This window comes from Myotis nattereri (assembly GCF_964212035.1).
Source record: "Myotis nattereri genome assembly, chromosome: 1".
Classification (NCBI taxonomy): Eukaryota; Metazoa; Chordata; class Mammalia; order Chiroptera; family Vespertilionidae; genus Myotis; species Myotis nattereri.
This window is the reverse complement of record NC_138075.1, coordinates 67720494-67734540: the sequence shown is the minus strand read 5'-3', so window position 1 is coordinate 67734540 and position 14047 is coordinate 67720494. Positions and strand designations below refer to the sequence as shown.

Sequence of the window (14047 nt, the reverse complement as noted above, 5' to 3'; positions counted from 1 at the left end):
TAGCTTGCTGCTGGGGTCCAGCTGATTGGGACTGGGCGAGACGGGCCGGACACATCCTGGAACTCTCTCACAGTCCCTCCCCAACCCCGATCGTGCACCAGTGGGGTCCCTCAGCTTGACCTGCACCCTCTTGCAATCCGGGACCCCACGGGGGATGTTGGAGAGCCAGTTTCAGCCTGATCCCCGCAGGCCAGGCTGAATCCGTGCACCAGGCCTCTAGTTGGTGTATAAACATGCAATCGATTTCTGGATATTTACTTTGTATCCTGCTACTTTACTGAATTTATCACTTCTAGTAGTTCTTTGGTGGGCTTTTTAGGGTTCTCTATATACAGTATCATATCATCTGCAAACAGTGATAGTTTTACTTCTTCCTTTCCAGTTTAGATGCCTTTTATTTCTTCTTTATGTCTGATTACTATAGCTAGGACTTCTAGTACTATGTTCAATAAGAAAGTGGACATTCCTGTGTTGTTCTGACCTTAAGGGAAATGCTTTTAGTTTTTCCCTATTGAGTATGATGTTAGCTGTGGGTTTGTCATATATGGCCTTTATTATGTTTAAATAAAAACAGTATGAATTAATACCATAGTGTTCTAATTCAAAATGACAGATTTTCATTAATCTTTACTTTCTTTTCTAGGGTATATCAGACAGAATCTCATATGAAAATAGAGAGAAAGTCAGAAATTGCAGGTAACATGAGAAAGTCAGAAATTGCAGGTAACATATTAATGCAATTCCTTCGAGTCTGTTTTGTATAAAAATTTACTGTGGATATCTAACCAGATAATTGATATAACTTATTCTTTATTTTATTGGTTAAAAAGTATATCTTGTGTCAGGGGAGGGCAGTATTTTTTTATTCTTGTTAATTTTTCTAATGCTTTATCAGAGTATCTTTGAAAAACTTTAATTTTTTTTTAATTTTTAGAAACAGAAACAAGAGAAAATGTTCTGTTTATACAGTAAGTAAGAAAAATGTGATTCAAATTATATTTTAAAGTTATTTATTCCTACTAATAAAGTACTTTTTAAATTAGTGTCCTTTTTAAAAAATATGTTTTTATTGATTTCAGAGAGAGGAAGGGAGAGGGAGAGAGAGGAGAGAAACATTATTGATGATAGAGAATTCTTGATCGGCTGCCTTCTGCACGCGCCCTATTGGGGACTGAGCCCAAAAGCCAGGGATGTACCCTGACCAGGAATCACACCGTTTATAGGTTGATGCTTAATCACTGAGCAACACCAGCCACACTAAGTTAATATCTTTTTAGTTTTTTATTTTTGTATCCCTTTTGTGGAATATTTAGGAATAATTTAAAAAACAAATTGTTGCCCTAGCTGGTTTGGCTCAGTGGATAGAGGGTTAGCCTGTGGACTGAAGGGTCCCGGGTTCAATTCTGGTCAAGGGCACATGTCCAGGTTGTGGGCTCGGTCCCAGTGGGGGGCATGCATTGATGTTTCTCTCACCTCCCTTCCTCTCTGAAATCAATAAAAATATATTAAAAAACAAACAAAACTTGTTCTAAAGAAAAGAGTATATACCAGACATTACTTTAAAAACAACAACAACCACAAACAAAACAAATTGTTTTGCAAAATTTAATGTACTGTTATATTTGACTAGAGACCTGGTGCATGAAATTTGTGCACTCGGGAGGGGGGGCGGTTCCTCAGCCCGGCCTGCACCCTCTCACAATCTGGGAGTCCTTGGGGATGTCCCACTGTCATCAGTCGGACATCCTTAACACTGCAGCAGAGGCAGGAAAGGCTCCTGCCACCGCTGTTGTGCTCACCAGCTGTGAACTTGGCCTCTGGCTGAACATCACTCCCGCTGTGAGCACTGCAAGAGCTCCTGCATTGAGTGCCTGCCCACTGGTGGTCAGTGTGTGTCATAGCGACCAGTCGTTCTGCCTTTTGGTCAATTTGCATATTACCCTTTTATTATGTAGGTCTAGAGGCCTGATGCACGAAATTCATGCAAGTGTAGGCTTTTGGGGCCCCAGCTGCCTTGGCCCTCCTGGCCCCAGCTGCCTCACAGCCCTGGCTGCCTCATGGCCCTGTGGCCCCACAGCCCCTGCCCACTGGTCGTTCTGGAAGGTCATTCTGCTGTCCGGTCTAATTAGCAGATTAGCTCTTTATTATGTAGGATTAGTATGTGCATTGTACAGCTTATTCTTTTAATAAAGTGATGAAATACTCTTTCATTTATAAATCCTTAAATACATCAGCTGGTATCCTATATAATAAAAGGTTAATATGCAGATCGACCAAACGGTGGAACGATAGGTCGCTATGACATGCACTGACCACCAGGGGGTAGATGCTTAACACAGGACCTGCCCCATGGCGGTCAGTGTGCTCCCACATGGGGAGCATCGCTCAGCCAGAAGCCAGGCTCACAGCTGGCAAGCATAGCAGTGGTGGCAGGAGCCTCTCCTGTCTCCACGGTAGCGCTAAGCAGGCAGTCGGACATCCCCTGAGGGCTCCTGGACTGCAAGAGGGCGCAGGTCGGGCTGAGGACCCCCTCCCCCTTCGAGTGCATGAATTTCATGCACCAGGCTTCTAGTAAAATAATAAATACCAATCTTCAGATTTTTTAATTAAGTTTATTTTTATAATATTAATACATAGAAAAGTAAATACCAGTAGCTTTTGAATACATGAAAAGATGCTTATCTTCAGAAGAGAAATAAAGACTATTGAGATATAATTTTTCATCCAATTAGCTAAGAACATAGGTAAAACATCACTCATTGCTAGTGGGTATAAATTGTAGAAGGCAATTGGCATTATTATTCAACTGTTATAATTCTTGGTAATTGTGATACAGATTTTTAAAATATTTTTTTATATTTTAGGAATAAGACTTCAGAAGATAATTACTGTGAAATTACTGGTGAGTATGATCAGAGTGCTTTTCTTATCATATACCTTTCTCTTCATCCAGATTCCTTGATAAGTAATATCTAAAAGAACAGCCCTAACCGGTTTGACTCAGTGGATAGAGCATCGGCCTGCGGACTCAAGGGTCCCGGGTTCGATTCTGGTCAAGGGCATGTACCTTGGTTGCAGGCACATAGCCAGTAGGGAGTGTGCAGGAGGCAACTGATCGATGTTTCTCTCTCATGGATGTTTCTAACTCTCTATCCCTCTCCCTTCCTCTCTGTAAAAAATCAATAAAATATATTTTTAAAAAAATCTAAAAGAACAGTGAAAAAAAGAGTGTGAAGAGAGCTCTGTGTGTTACACAAAATTTTTAGTTTAAAATTTCACAAATTTACTTTACTTCTTCCAAAACTGCTGGTCCTCTTGTTTCCTCTATTTTTGACTCTCACTCATTTATTTTTATTTATTTATTTAAAAAAATATTTTTATTGATTTCAGAGAGGAAGGGAAAGGGAGAGAGAAATAGAAACATCAATGAAAGTCCCCCACTGGGGATTGAGCCCGAAACCTGGGCCTGTGCCCTGACCAGGAATTGAATCGTGACCTGGTCAACGCTCAACCACTGAGCCACGCCAGCTGGGTCTTACTCATTTATTCACTCAAGTCAGGAATTGAGTCATTGTTTAATATTTGCTTCATTTTCTATATCTATTTGGCTATACTCTTTCTATCCTGTTTCTTAAATATCTTGCAGATCTCTTACTGTTTCTCTATTCCTTCTGCCACTGTTTGAATTCAACTTCCTATTATTCTTTCTTGGGTTACTCTAAATAGTTTCTTATCCTTTGAATCTATTCTATGTAGTTCTAAATCTGATCATATTACCTTCCAGCTAAAAATTGTTCAATGACACTTTTTTGCTTGCAGGATAAAACGCACACTCCTCAGCATAGACTTAGAAAGCCCTTTCTGATTTGGCTTGTCGTCTTCTCCAACCTTATTTCCTTTCCTTTATAGGCATCTTTTCCTCTAGCCAGGGATGGGGAACCTTTTTTTTTTGCCAAGGGTTTGTATAAATGATACTATAAATGATGTTATAAATAACATTTGTAACATAATTCACAAGCCATACAAATTTATCAACTTAAAAATTAGCCCGCAATATTTGGTCAAACATTTAACTCACCCCTAATGCTTTGGCAGGGCCAGACAAAATGATTTTGGCCTACGGGCCAGACATTCCCCATCCCTGCTAGACCATGAAGAACTATTTGCAATTCCTCATGTGAACTTTTTTCCTGCTTATATCCATTGTAAATGCTATTTTCTCTACCTAAAGTGCTCTCCCGACTACAATTTGCCTAGCATTCTTCTCATTTTTCACATAGTGTAACTTTAGTGCTTTTCAAAGTAACCAGTCCACAAACTATTACAATCCATGACTGAGAGGAAGTTACTCTTGAATGTAAATCAACTGTGGCTGTAAGCTATTATTTTGTTTAGCTGACATTTTTTCTTAGTAATGGAAATGCTTTTGATTTAGCAGGTCACAGACTGGCACCATACACTAAGTAGTACTGGCTTAAATGGAGTTGTTTTTTGGCAAAGCCAATAAGTTAATCACTCTTTCCTGTGTTTCGACAACACTCCTTCTGTTTCTCAGTCTCTTGTAGAATTTATCACATTGTAGTTTTGGTATTTATTTTTGGCTCTTTTGTTAAACGAAATTTTTTTGAGTCCAAAAATTTTGTCTTCACTTTGTACTTTAGTAGACAGTTGTTTTGGGGATCATAATAGGTTCTGAAGCAGTATTTGTTGAATAAATGAGTGGAAACTTAATAAATAAATAAGGCTTCTAACAAAAAGCCTATAATTACTTCCCCATGTTTAATCAAGGTTGCTGTAAACTCTTTAAACTCTTCTAAAGATTTGCCATTATTTTTATTTATTTTAATTTTTATTGATTTTAGGGAGAGAAAAAGTGAGAGTGAGAGGGAGAGAGAGAAACATGGATTGTTTACCTCCCATATGTACCCTGATCAGGATTGAACCCACTACCTGGGTATGTGCCCTGACCTGGAATCAAACACAAAACTCTGCAGTGCATGAGATGACAATCCAACTAACTGAATCACACTGGCCAGAGCCTATTTTTACTTATTGTTATTACTAGAGGCCTGATGCACGAAATTTTTGCAAGAGTAGGCCTTCCTTCCCCCGGCTGCCAACACCAGCTTCCCTTTGGCACCCAAGACCCAGGCTTCCCTCACATCTCTGGCTTCTTCCACAGGTCGTCTGGAAGGAGGTCGGGTCTAATTAGCATATTATGCTTTTATTATTGTAGATTTCTAAAAAATATTTTTTTATTGATTTCAGAAAGGAAGGGAGAGGAAGAGAGAGATAGAAACATCAATGATGAGAATTGATTGGCTGCCTCCTGCATTCCCCCTACTAGGGATTGAGCCTGCAACCTGGGCATGTGCCCTTGACTGGAATCGAACCCAGGACTTTTCAGTCCACAGGCCAATGCTCTATTCAAACCAGCTAGGGCTATTACAGATTTTTTAATCCTCACCTGAGGACATGTTCATTGAGTTTTAGAGGGGAAGAGAGACAGAGAGAGAGAGAGAGAGAGAGAGGGAAACATAAATCGGTTGCCTCTTATATGCAGGTGTACAGGATGATGCTCCAACCAACTGAGCCACACCAGCCAGGGCTAAAGATTTACTTTTGAACTTAAGTATTTAAAAAATATTTCCTTTTTTATTATAGCATCTTCAATCCTATATTTCTAAAGTCCAATTTGTTACCTAAACCTTTATATTTTAACTAGAGGCCTGATGCACGAAATTCGTGCAAGAGTAGGCCTTCCTTCCCCCAGCTGCCGTCACCGACTTCCCTCTGGCACCTGGGACCCGGGCTTCCCTCGCAGCCCCAGCTTCGTCTGGAAGGTTGTCCGGAAGGACGTCCGGTCTAATTAGCATATTATGCTTTTATTATTATAGGTTCTAAAATGTGTTGACTCTAGTTCCTTATTTCCATTCTCATTGTATCTTGCTCTAACATAAAATCTCATCAAGTTGTGTTTGAACTATTACAGTAGTTTTCTTTCTTTTTTTAAAAAAAATATATTTTATTGATTTTTTACAGAGAGGAAGGGAGAGGGATAGAGAGTTAGAAACATCCATGAGAGAGAAACATCCATTAGCTGCCTCCTGCACCCCCCCTACTGGGGATGTGCCCGCATCCAAGGTACATGCTCTTGACCGGAATCGAACCTGGGACTCTTCAGTCCACAGGCTGACGCTCTAGCCACTGAGCCAAACTGTTCAGGGCTACAGTAGTTTTCTTATTGGTTCTTCTTTTTCTTGAATCTACTTCATGCTCCTTCTCTAGTATCCTATATAATAATACTATATAATAAAGAGGTAATATGCAAATTGACCCTCTGTCACTCCATCACAAGATGGCTGCACCCACAGCAGAGACGGGGTTCCTGTAATGAGCAGTAAGGAGCAATCAGCAGGAACCTGAGGCTGCGTGGTGCCAGGCCGGGGCAGGGGACCTGAGGCTGCGCCCCACACCCAACAGGGCTGGACAGGGGACTTCAGGCCACGCCCCCCGCCCCAGGCCGGGGGACCTGAGCCTGCACCCCCCAACCCGGCAGGGCTTGACAGGGCTGGGACTGGTCAGGTCTGGATCTTGCCCAATGCGGGTAGGGCTGGCCGGGTCCGGGTCTAACGTGATTTCGAGGTGCACGCAGCTGGGCGGGGACTTGACTCTGGGTCCCACAGCATGCCCCATACTCTGACAGAAGGAAGATTTTCGTAATACATTTTACTAATTTTCTTTCATCTCTGACACTTCTATTATAGAGAAAAGGCAAATAGCAATATTAAAATATTTCGTCTTGCCCTGACTGGTTTGGCTCAGTGGATAGAGCGTCGGCCTGCAGACTCAAGGGTCCCGGGTTCGATTCCGGTCAAGGGCATGTACCTTGGTTGCAGGCACATATCCAGTGGGGAGTGTTCAGGAGGCAGCTGATTGATGTTTCTCTCTCATGGATGTTTCTAACTCTCTACCCTCTCCCTTCCTCTCTGTAAAAAATCAATAAAAAAATATATATTAAAAAAAAATATTTCCTCTAATTAATTCCCTTTTAATGTGCACGAATTTCATTCACTGGACCACTAGTTATTTTTATAAGATGCACATTTCATCATGGGAATGCCTAGATTCCTTAACATAGAATAAAAGGTGATTCAAATCTTATCATGTAACCTCTACTATCCAGGAAATAAAAATGGAGAAGTAAAGGGGGGAAAAAGTGGTCCAAACTTTCCATGTTTAAAATTTGTGCCACATTCTAAAAACATTTTAGTCACACAGAGAATACAATAACTGTTTCTGTCTAACATGGGACAATTAAAAAGTCAATGAAATTTAATACCTAAGTCCTTATAAAGGGCTTAGTAACTAGTAAAACTTTAGTAAATACAGTAGCCCCCCTTATCAATAGGGAATATGTTCCATGAATTTTCCACTTAATATTTTTAGATCATGGTTGACCACAAATAAATGAGACTGAAAAAAGCAAAGCCGCTGATAAGGTACTACTGTACTTGTAACCGATGAAGAATCTAACAAAAGGCTCCTGGTGATACATATTTTTGTCATTGACTATTTTTTTTTTTTCTTAATAGGAATGAACACGTTGCTTTGTGCTCCCATTCAGACCCAGATGCAACAGAGAGAGGTATGAGTTCATGCAAGTGCCTTCATATTTAATTTCCCTTGACAGTTGAAACTTTTTAAAAACTCAAAATTTAATGGTAATGGCATGACTTAGGGGTTATCTACCAAAATGGACCTATAGACTGGGAAAACTTCCTACCCTTCGAGTTAACTAAGGAAAGTTAAATCACTGCTAGTTTAAGTAATAGGTAAATATATTAGTTATATCAGGACTTCTTACACTTTAATGGGCATATGAATCATCACAGGATTTTGTTTAAAAATATAGATTTTTTTATCCAGTAGATCTAGCGTGGGCCCTGAGATTCTATACTATCAATCTCCTGGGTCTTACTAGTGCACTGGTCTATAGACCATACTTTGAGTAGCAAGGAGTTTGACCATATCCTTATAAATAAAATCACTGCATTAAGATTCAAAGAGAATCCAACTTCCAAGGGGTTCAGAAGTGTTCTATAAAGTAGTCAGCTATGCACTTATCCCTTTCTGAGTCTTTTATTTAAAGAGAGAATGACTGCCGAAACCGGTTTGGCTCAGTGGATAGAGCGTCGGCCTGCGGACTGAGAGGTCCCGGGTTCGATTCCGGTCAGGGGCATGTACCTGGGTTGCGGGCATATCCCCAGTGGGAGATGTGCAGGAGGCAGCTGATCGATGTCTCTCTCTCATCAATGTTTCTGACTCTCTATCTCTCTCCCTTCCTCTCTGTGAAAAATCAATAAAATATATTTAAAAAAAAAAAAAAAAGAGAGAATGACCTATCAGTAATTATAATTTTCATTATCTTTGCATTTGGAATTGTCAGTCCTTTTTATGTTTAGTCATTCTAATGGCTGTAGAATTAACCTTGAACTTTTAATTTGTCCAAAAATACTAAAAGTATTTCAGGGAGAGAAAGATAGAAACATCAATGATGAGAGAGAATCATTGATTGGCTGCTTCTTACATGCCCCCTACTGGGGATCGATCCTGCAACCCAGGCATGTGCCCTGACTGGGAATCCAACCATGACCTCCTGGTTCATAGGTCAATGCTCAACCACTGAGCTACACCTGCCAGGCTAGAAAAAAATTTAATAACAAATTATGTACTACACAGCACACCATTGATTCAAACAAACCAATCATTGACAATTATTTTTACAGTACATGTTGTAAAATACGTTTTTAAAGTTTTTATTGTATTTGATTTTTTAAAATATTTTGCTTTCATTATAGATTTCAGTTACAGAATACAACCATGAAGAGACACATTCAAATGACCAGACAGTCATCTTTTCAGATGAAAACCAGATGGACCTGACAGCAAGTCACACCGTGATGATTACAAAAGGCCTTTTAGATTGTACAAAAAGTGAAAAGTCCACCAAGACAGATACCACATCGTTTGTGGCTAACTTAAAACTTCACACTGAGGATTCAAGAATGAAAAAAGAATTGAATTTTTCCACGGATCAAAACACTAATTCAGAAAAGAAAATAAATTTCAATGACTTCATCAAAAGATTGAAAACAGGGAAATCTAATTCTTCTTCTACAGGACCTGATAAAGAAAATTCTGAGATACCTATTTATTCCATAGAATCAAATAAGGCTTCTTCCATACATCAAAAGCATGTATCCCTTAATGTAGATGAAAATAACAGTAATATGACTAGAATCTTTATAGAAGGAGATGATGGGATGAATTTCACCAAGTGTTATACATCCAATATTCAAACTTTGGTTCCCATGTCCACTGAAGCCAACGTAAGGGAATTTAAAAGTGATATTACAGTTTATGGTAATGACTTGATGGACTTGACAATAAACCGCACTATACAAATTTTACCCTCTGCAGATAATTTATCTGAAATAAAAAATCAAACTCAGACTGTCATGATGGATGTTACAACAGGTTATAGAACTAAAGCTCCAGCAAAGACGACAGTCTTTGAGAATAAACCAAATGCTGCTTTTCCAGACTCTCCCTTAAATCCTAAAGGTGACATACATATTACCAGAGGTCATATTATGGGGACAGAAACTCACATAGTCACACAGACTTCTAACCAAGATGTCAGAACATTGGCCATGGTCCCGGAATCTGTATGTTTCAGTCCAGCAATTCAAGATTATAAAACATTTTTGTATTCTACTTGTAATGATGCCATGGAACTGACCAAGTGTCTCTCAAGTATGAAAGAGGAAGAAAATTTGCTAAAGGATGACCGTAATTATGCCAAAATGTGTCATAATCCAGATACCAGCTCTCTTCTCATGCATAAAACGATTTACTCAGGAGAGGATAGCATGGACATTACCAAGAGTCAGACACTTGTAATAGATAATCAAATTTTTAAAGAAGATCAGACAGGTGTCCAGATAACAGCCAAACCAATATCTGAAAAAGAAATGATGCTCCAAAATCACATAACTATGTCAAAGGATGAGGAAATGAATGTAAATTATATCTCAGTTCATGTATCTAAGGAAAGATTACAACAGGCCCAGGCAGATCCTTTGTCTACTTCATTGGCTGGTAAAAAGACTGTAATCTTCACAGGTGAAGATGAGGGTTTGACTAAAAGTCATACAACTAATTTAGAAAGTCAAGCTCCTTTTGCATCTTATAATCTAGCATTCAAGGATGCCAGTACATCTCACTCTGACAGCAAAAGCCTTTTAGATGAATGGGGAAACAAGACCAAAACTCAGAATGAACTCTCCCGACAACCAAAAATATCTACAAACATCCTAACTGATGCCTGGGGCAAAGAAATAGATCAAGTTTTGAAGATTTCACCCTATCTTGATAAAGTTTCTCCTCGGCCAGTTGATATTAACCAGGACAAAGCAACAAACTATAATATAGATATAGTATACTCGCGTGGAGATCTTCATAAACAAGTAGCACTGGGAAAGAATAGAAATACAGTTTCATGTGAGCAAGCTTTGTTTCCAATCACTAAACTGTCTTCAGAAGGCCAATCTGCCATGGAAAATCCTAATACTGCTGTTAACAGTCATATAGTTAAATCTGTACCAGACCAGAATTCTAAACTGCCTGAGCCACTGAGGAAAAGTTTAGGTAATCCCACCCTTGACTGTTCTCGTGACAAGATAATTACTTGTTCAGAAGTGGAGCAAAATATGGATCTAACCAAGAGTCACACTGTTGTCATTGGATTTGGTCCTTCTGAAGTACAAGAACCTAGTAAGACTAATTTAGAAAGAACTGTACTTGCAGACAGACCTGACTTTGAACTATTCAAAAGGAAAAGCATAGGAAAAATAAAAGTGACCTCTTCTGCTGAGGAGAGTGTTTCCTTTCCGGAGAATGGTGAAAGTGACCATTCAGCAGCAAAAGTCAGCCAGCTAACACTTCTTGGGGACCGATCTAATAGTGTTCCTATAGAGAAAGCTGTAGCATTTATAGCTGATGAGAACATAGACATGTCTACATCAACTGTTTGGAAAAATGACAAAGATATACAAAAGCCTGGATTTCTGAATGAACATTTGTCAGGCAAAAGTCAAAGAAGGAAAAGCCTTAGACTCAAAGATGACAAGCCCATTGCATTTTCAGGTAATGATAAAAATGATATGAATATCATCCAGAGTTGTACAATGGAAATAAATAACAAAAATGCCCTAGAAGATAGAAAAGATTCTCTGTTGGTGCCTTTGGCAGGAACTTCTAAAACTGTTTTGTATACATGTGGGCAGGATGACATGGAGATCACTAGAATTCACACAACTGCCTTAGAATATAAAACTGTCTCACCAGTTAAAATAACCACTAGGCCAATGGACAATACTGTATTGTTTATAGATAATCACAGTGATCTGGAAGTCACCAAGTCCAATACTGCTTTCATTGATTGTCAAGCCACAGAAAAAATACTTCAAGAGTGCCCTAAATTTGGAATAGTAAAAAAAACCTTGGGTGTTTCTTTTCCTAAGGATGGAAGCTCTGTTCAAGAAATCACTAAACAACAAGCACAGGCTATAGAAAACAAAATTGTTCTTCAGACTGAGCAAGAGCACCATGTGATACCCTGTTCTAATACATTGTCTGGGGATCAAGCTCAGATAGAAATCATCAAATTCCATAGTACTGCTATAGATGAAAAGGTCATGGGAAAAGTTGTAGATAAGGCCTATACATTGGAAAAAGCCAAACTTGAAAGCTGCCACTTAAATAGCACAGGTAGAAGAAATGTGGATTTTAGAAACAATCATGCACCTGCTATTTGTGGATCCAGTGACAATTATTCCTTTCTACCAAATGTTATTTCCTATGTTGATAATTTGGAAGGGAATGTCGTGTCCTTATGTGATAAAGATGAGAAAGCCAGTAATTGCCCAGTGCAAAATGATCTTGCTTATGCAAATGATTTAGCCAGTGAATATTACTTGAAATCTGAGGCACTGCATCTCTCTGCTCCTTGTTCTGTGTTAGAGAAGGAAAAAGTTATTCAAACGAATATCCAAGGACAGCTAAATGACTGTGTCATAACAGTGCTCAAAGATCAAGATCTGATTAAGGAGTCCCCAAATCTATTAGCTAATCAAACTTTAGTATATGGTCAGGATTTGGGAAACATGACTAAACTTGATTCAAAGCAAGTATCTTTTAAGTTTCCAGAGGACCAAATGGAGGACTTTGTTCATAGTACAGAACATAGTTTAAAGCAGACCTTTGTTGATGATGTTTGTGTTGATTCCCCACTTCATCTCTCAGCTCAGCTATCTCCATTACCTCAACAAGGACAGAGTATTGTTAATAAAGGTGAAGCAATATTGTCTCAAGCTGCAAGTAAGAATTTAAATATTCTAAGAAATTCCTCTGTACCCACATGTGAAAATGAGTCCAAAGTGCTCAATAATGAGAAACGGTTGACTGTAGCCTGTGAAAAAGAACTGGAGAAAAATATCCAAACTGCTAAATGTAATACAGCCATAGATTTCCAGAGTAACTCAGACTTGACTAAGCATGTTATTCAAACTCATGCCAAGCCTAAAGAAACATCAGATCCTGTAATTGCATCTAATGCTGCAAGTTTTAGTAGTGGCAAACAAAATCTGAATAATTTGAATGGGAAAACTGAAGAATTTTTAGATATCCAAGCTTTTCATATATCACCTTTTCCAGAACAATTACTTGAGTTCGTAAATAAGGCAGACAGTGATATGAGTATAGTGCAAGCTACAGAAAGAAATAATATTAACACAGTGTCCAACAATGTTAAATATGATAGAGATGAAGAAAATAAAATTTTTCATAATGGAGCTAAAACCAACTCAGTACCAGTTGTAAAAGATAAAATAAGGAGATGTTCTTTAGGAATATTTTTGCCCAGATTGCCAAACAAGAGAAATTGTAGTGTCACTGGTATAGATGACCTGGAACAGATTCCCTCAAATACAACTGATTTAAGTAACTTAAAAACTCAGCCGGTCTCCAGTAAGGATTCAGGCATTGGATTTATTGCAGCTAAACTGAACTTAAGTCCATCTCAATATATAAATGAGGAAAATCTTCCTGTATATCCAGGTGAGATTAATTCCTCAGACTCTATTAGCATAGAAACTGAGGGAAAGTCTTTGATGGAGACATACCAGAAAGAGATTTCACCATCTGAAAATAAAATGAAAGAAACCTGCAATAGCCAGAAAAGAACCTGGGTACAAGAAGAAGATGATGATTCTCAGAATGAGAAAAAAATCAGAAAAAGTGAGATTAAGTTTAGTGATACCATACAAGATCAGCAGGTGAGCTCTGTCTTTAACTGAGGAATGTTCTTGATTTTTTAAAAATTATGAGTATTCTTTTTTTTTTTAATTATGAGTATTCTTGAATTTTAATTTTAGTCTTGGATAAGCAGGAACTTATTATTCTTAGTTATAGGGCTGAAGAAACATTTCTTTGTAGAATCTTAAGGAATTAATAAACGGACTTAAAAATGATTTTTTAAAAAATATATTTTATTGATTTTTTACAGAGAGGAAGGGAGAGGGATAGAGAGTTAGAAACATTGATGGGAGAGAAACATCGATCAGCTGCCTCCTGCACACCTCCTACTAGGGATGTGCCGACAACCAAGGTACATGCTCTTGACCAGAATCGAACCTGGGACCCTTGAGTCCGCAGGCCGATGCTCTGTCCACTGAGCCAAACTGGTTAGAGCCTTAAAAATGATTTGAAGTGACAAATGGTCACAAAAAATGAAATGGAAAGTATTATAAAAGTTAATGTTGAAATTGTGTAATTCTAAATATTCTGTCACCTTTGGTGATTTGTTGTGGTTTTGCATATGAAAATTTCTAGGCAGGGTATATGTAATTTTAATTATTTTTATTGATTTCAGAGAGGAAGGGAGAGGGAGCTAGAAACATCAATGATAAGAGAGAAGCATTGA

General features: G+C 38.5%; 1 protein-coding gene across 1 annotated transcript in view; it reads left to right on the top strand.

The window, feature by feature from the left end:
• Positions 1 to 14047, top strand: part of KNL1 (kinetochore scaffold 1) — a 68080-nt gene that overhangs the window by 31115 nt on the left and 22918 nt on the right. The window contains exons 6-10 of the mRNA XM_081112959.1: positions 644 to 696; positions 935 to 968; positions 2865 to 2902; positions 7596 to 7648; positions 8862 to 13400. Of these exons, the coding sequence (XP_080969085.1) occupies positions 644 to 696; positions 935 to 968; positions 2865 to 2902; positions 7596 to 7648; positions 8862 to 13400 (4717 nt within the window). The remainder of the gene's footprint in view (positions 1 to 643; positions 697 to 934; positions 969 to 2864; positions 2903 to 7595; positions 7649 to 8861; positions 13401 to 14047) is intronic.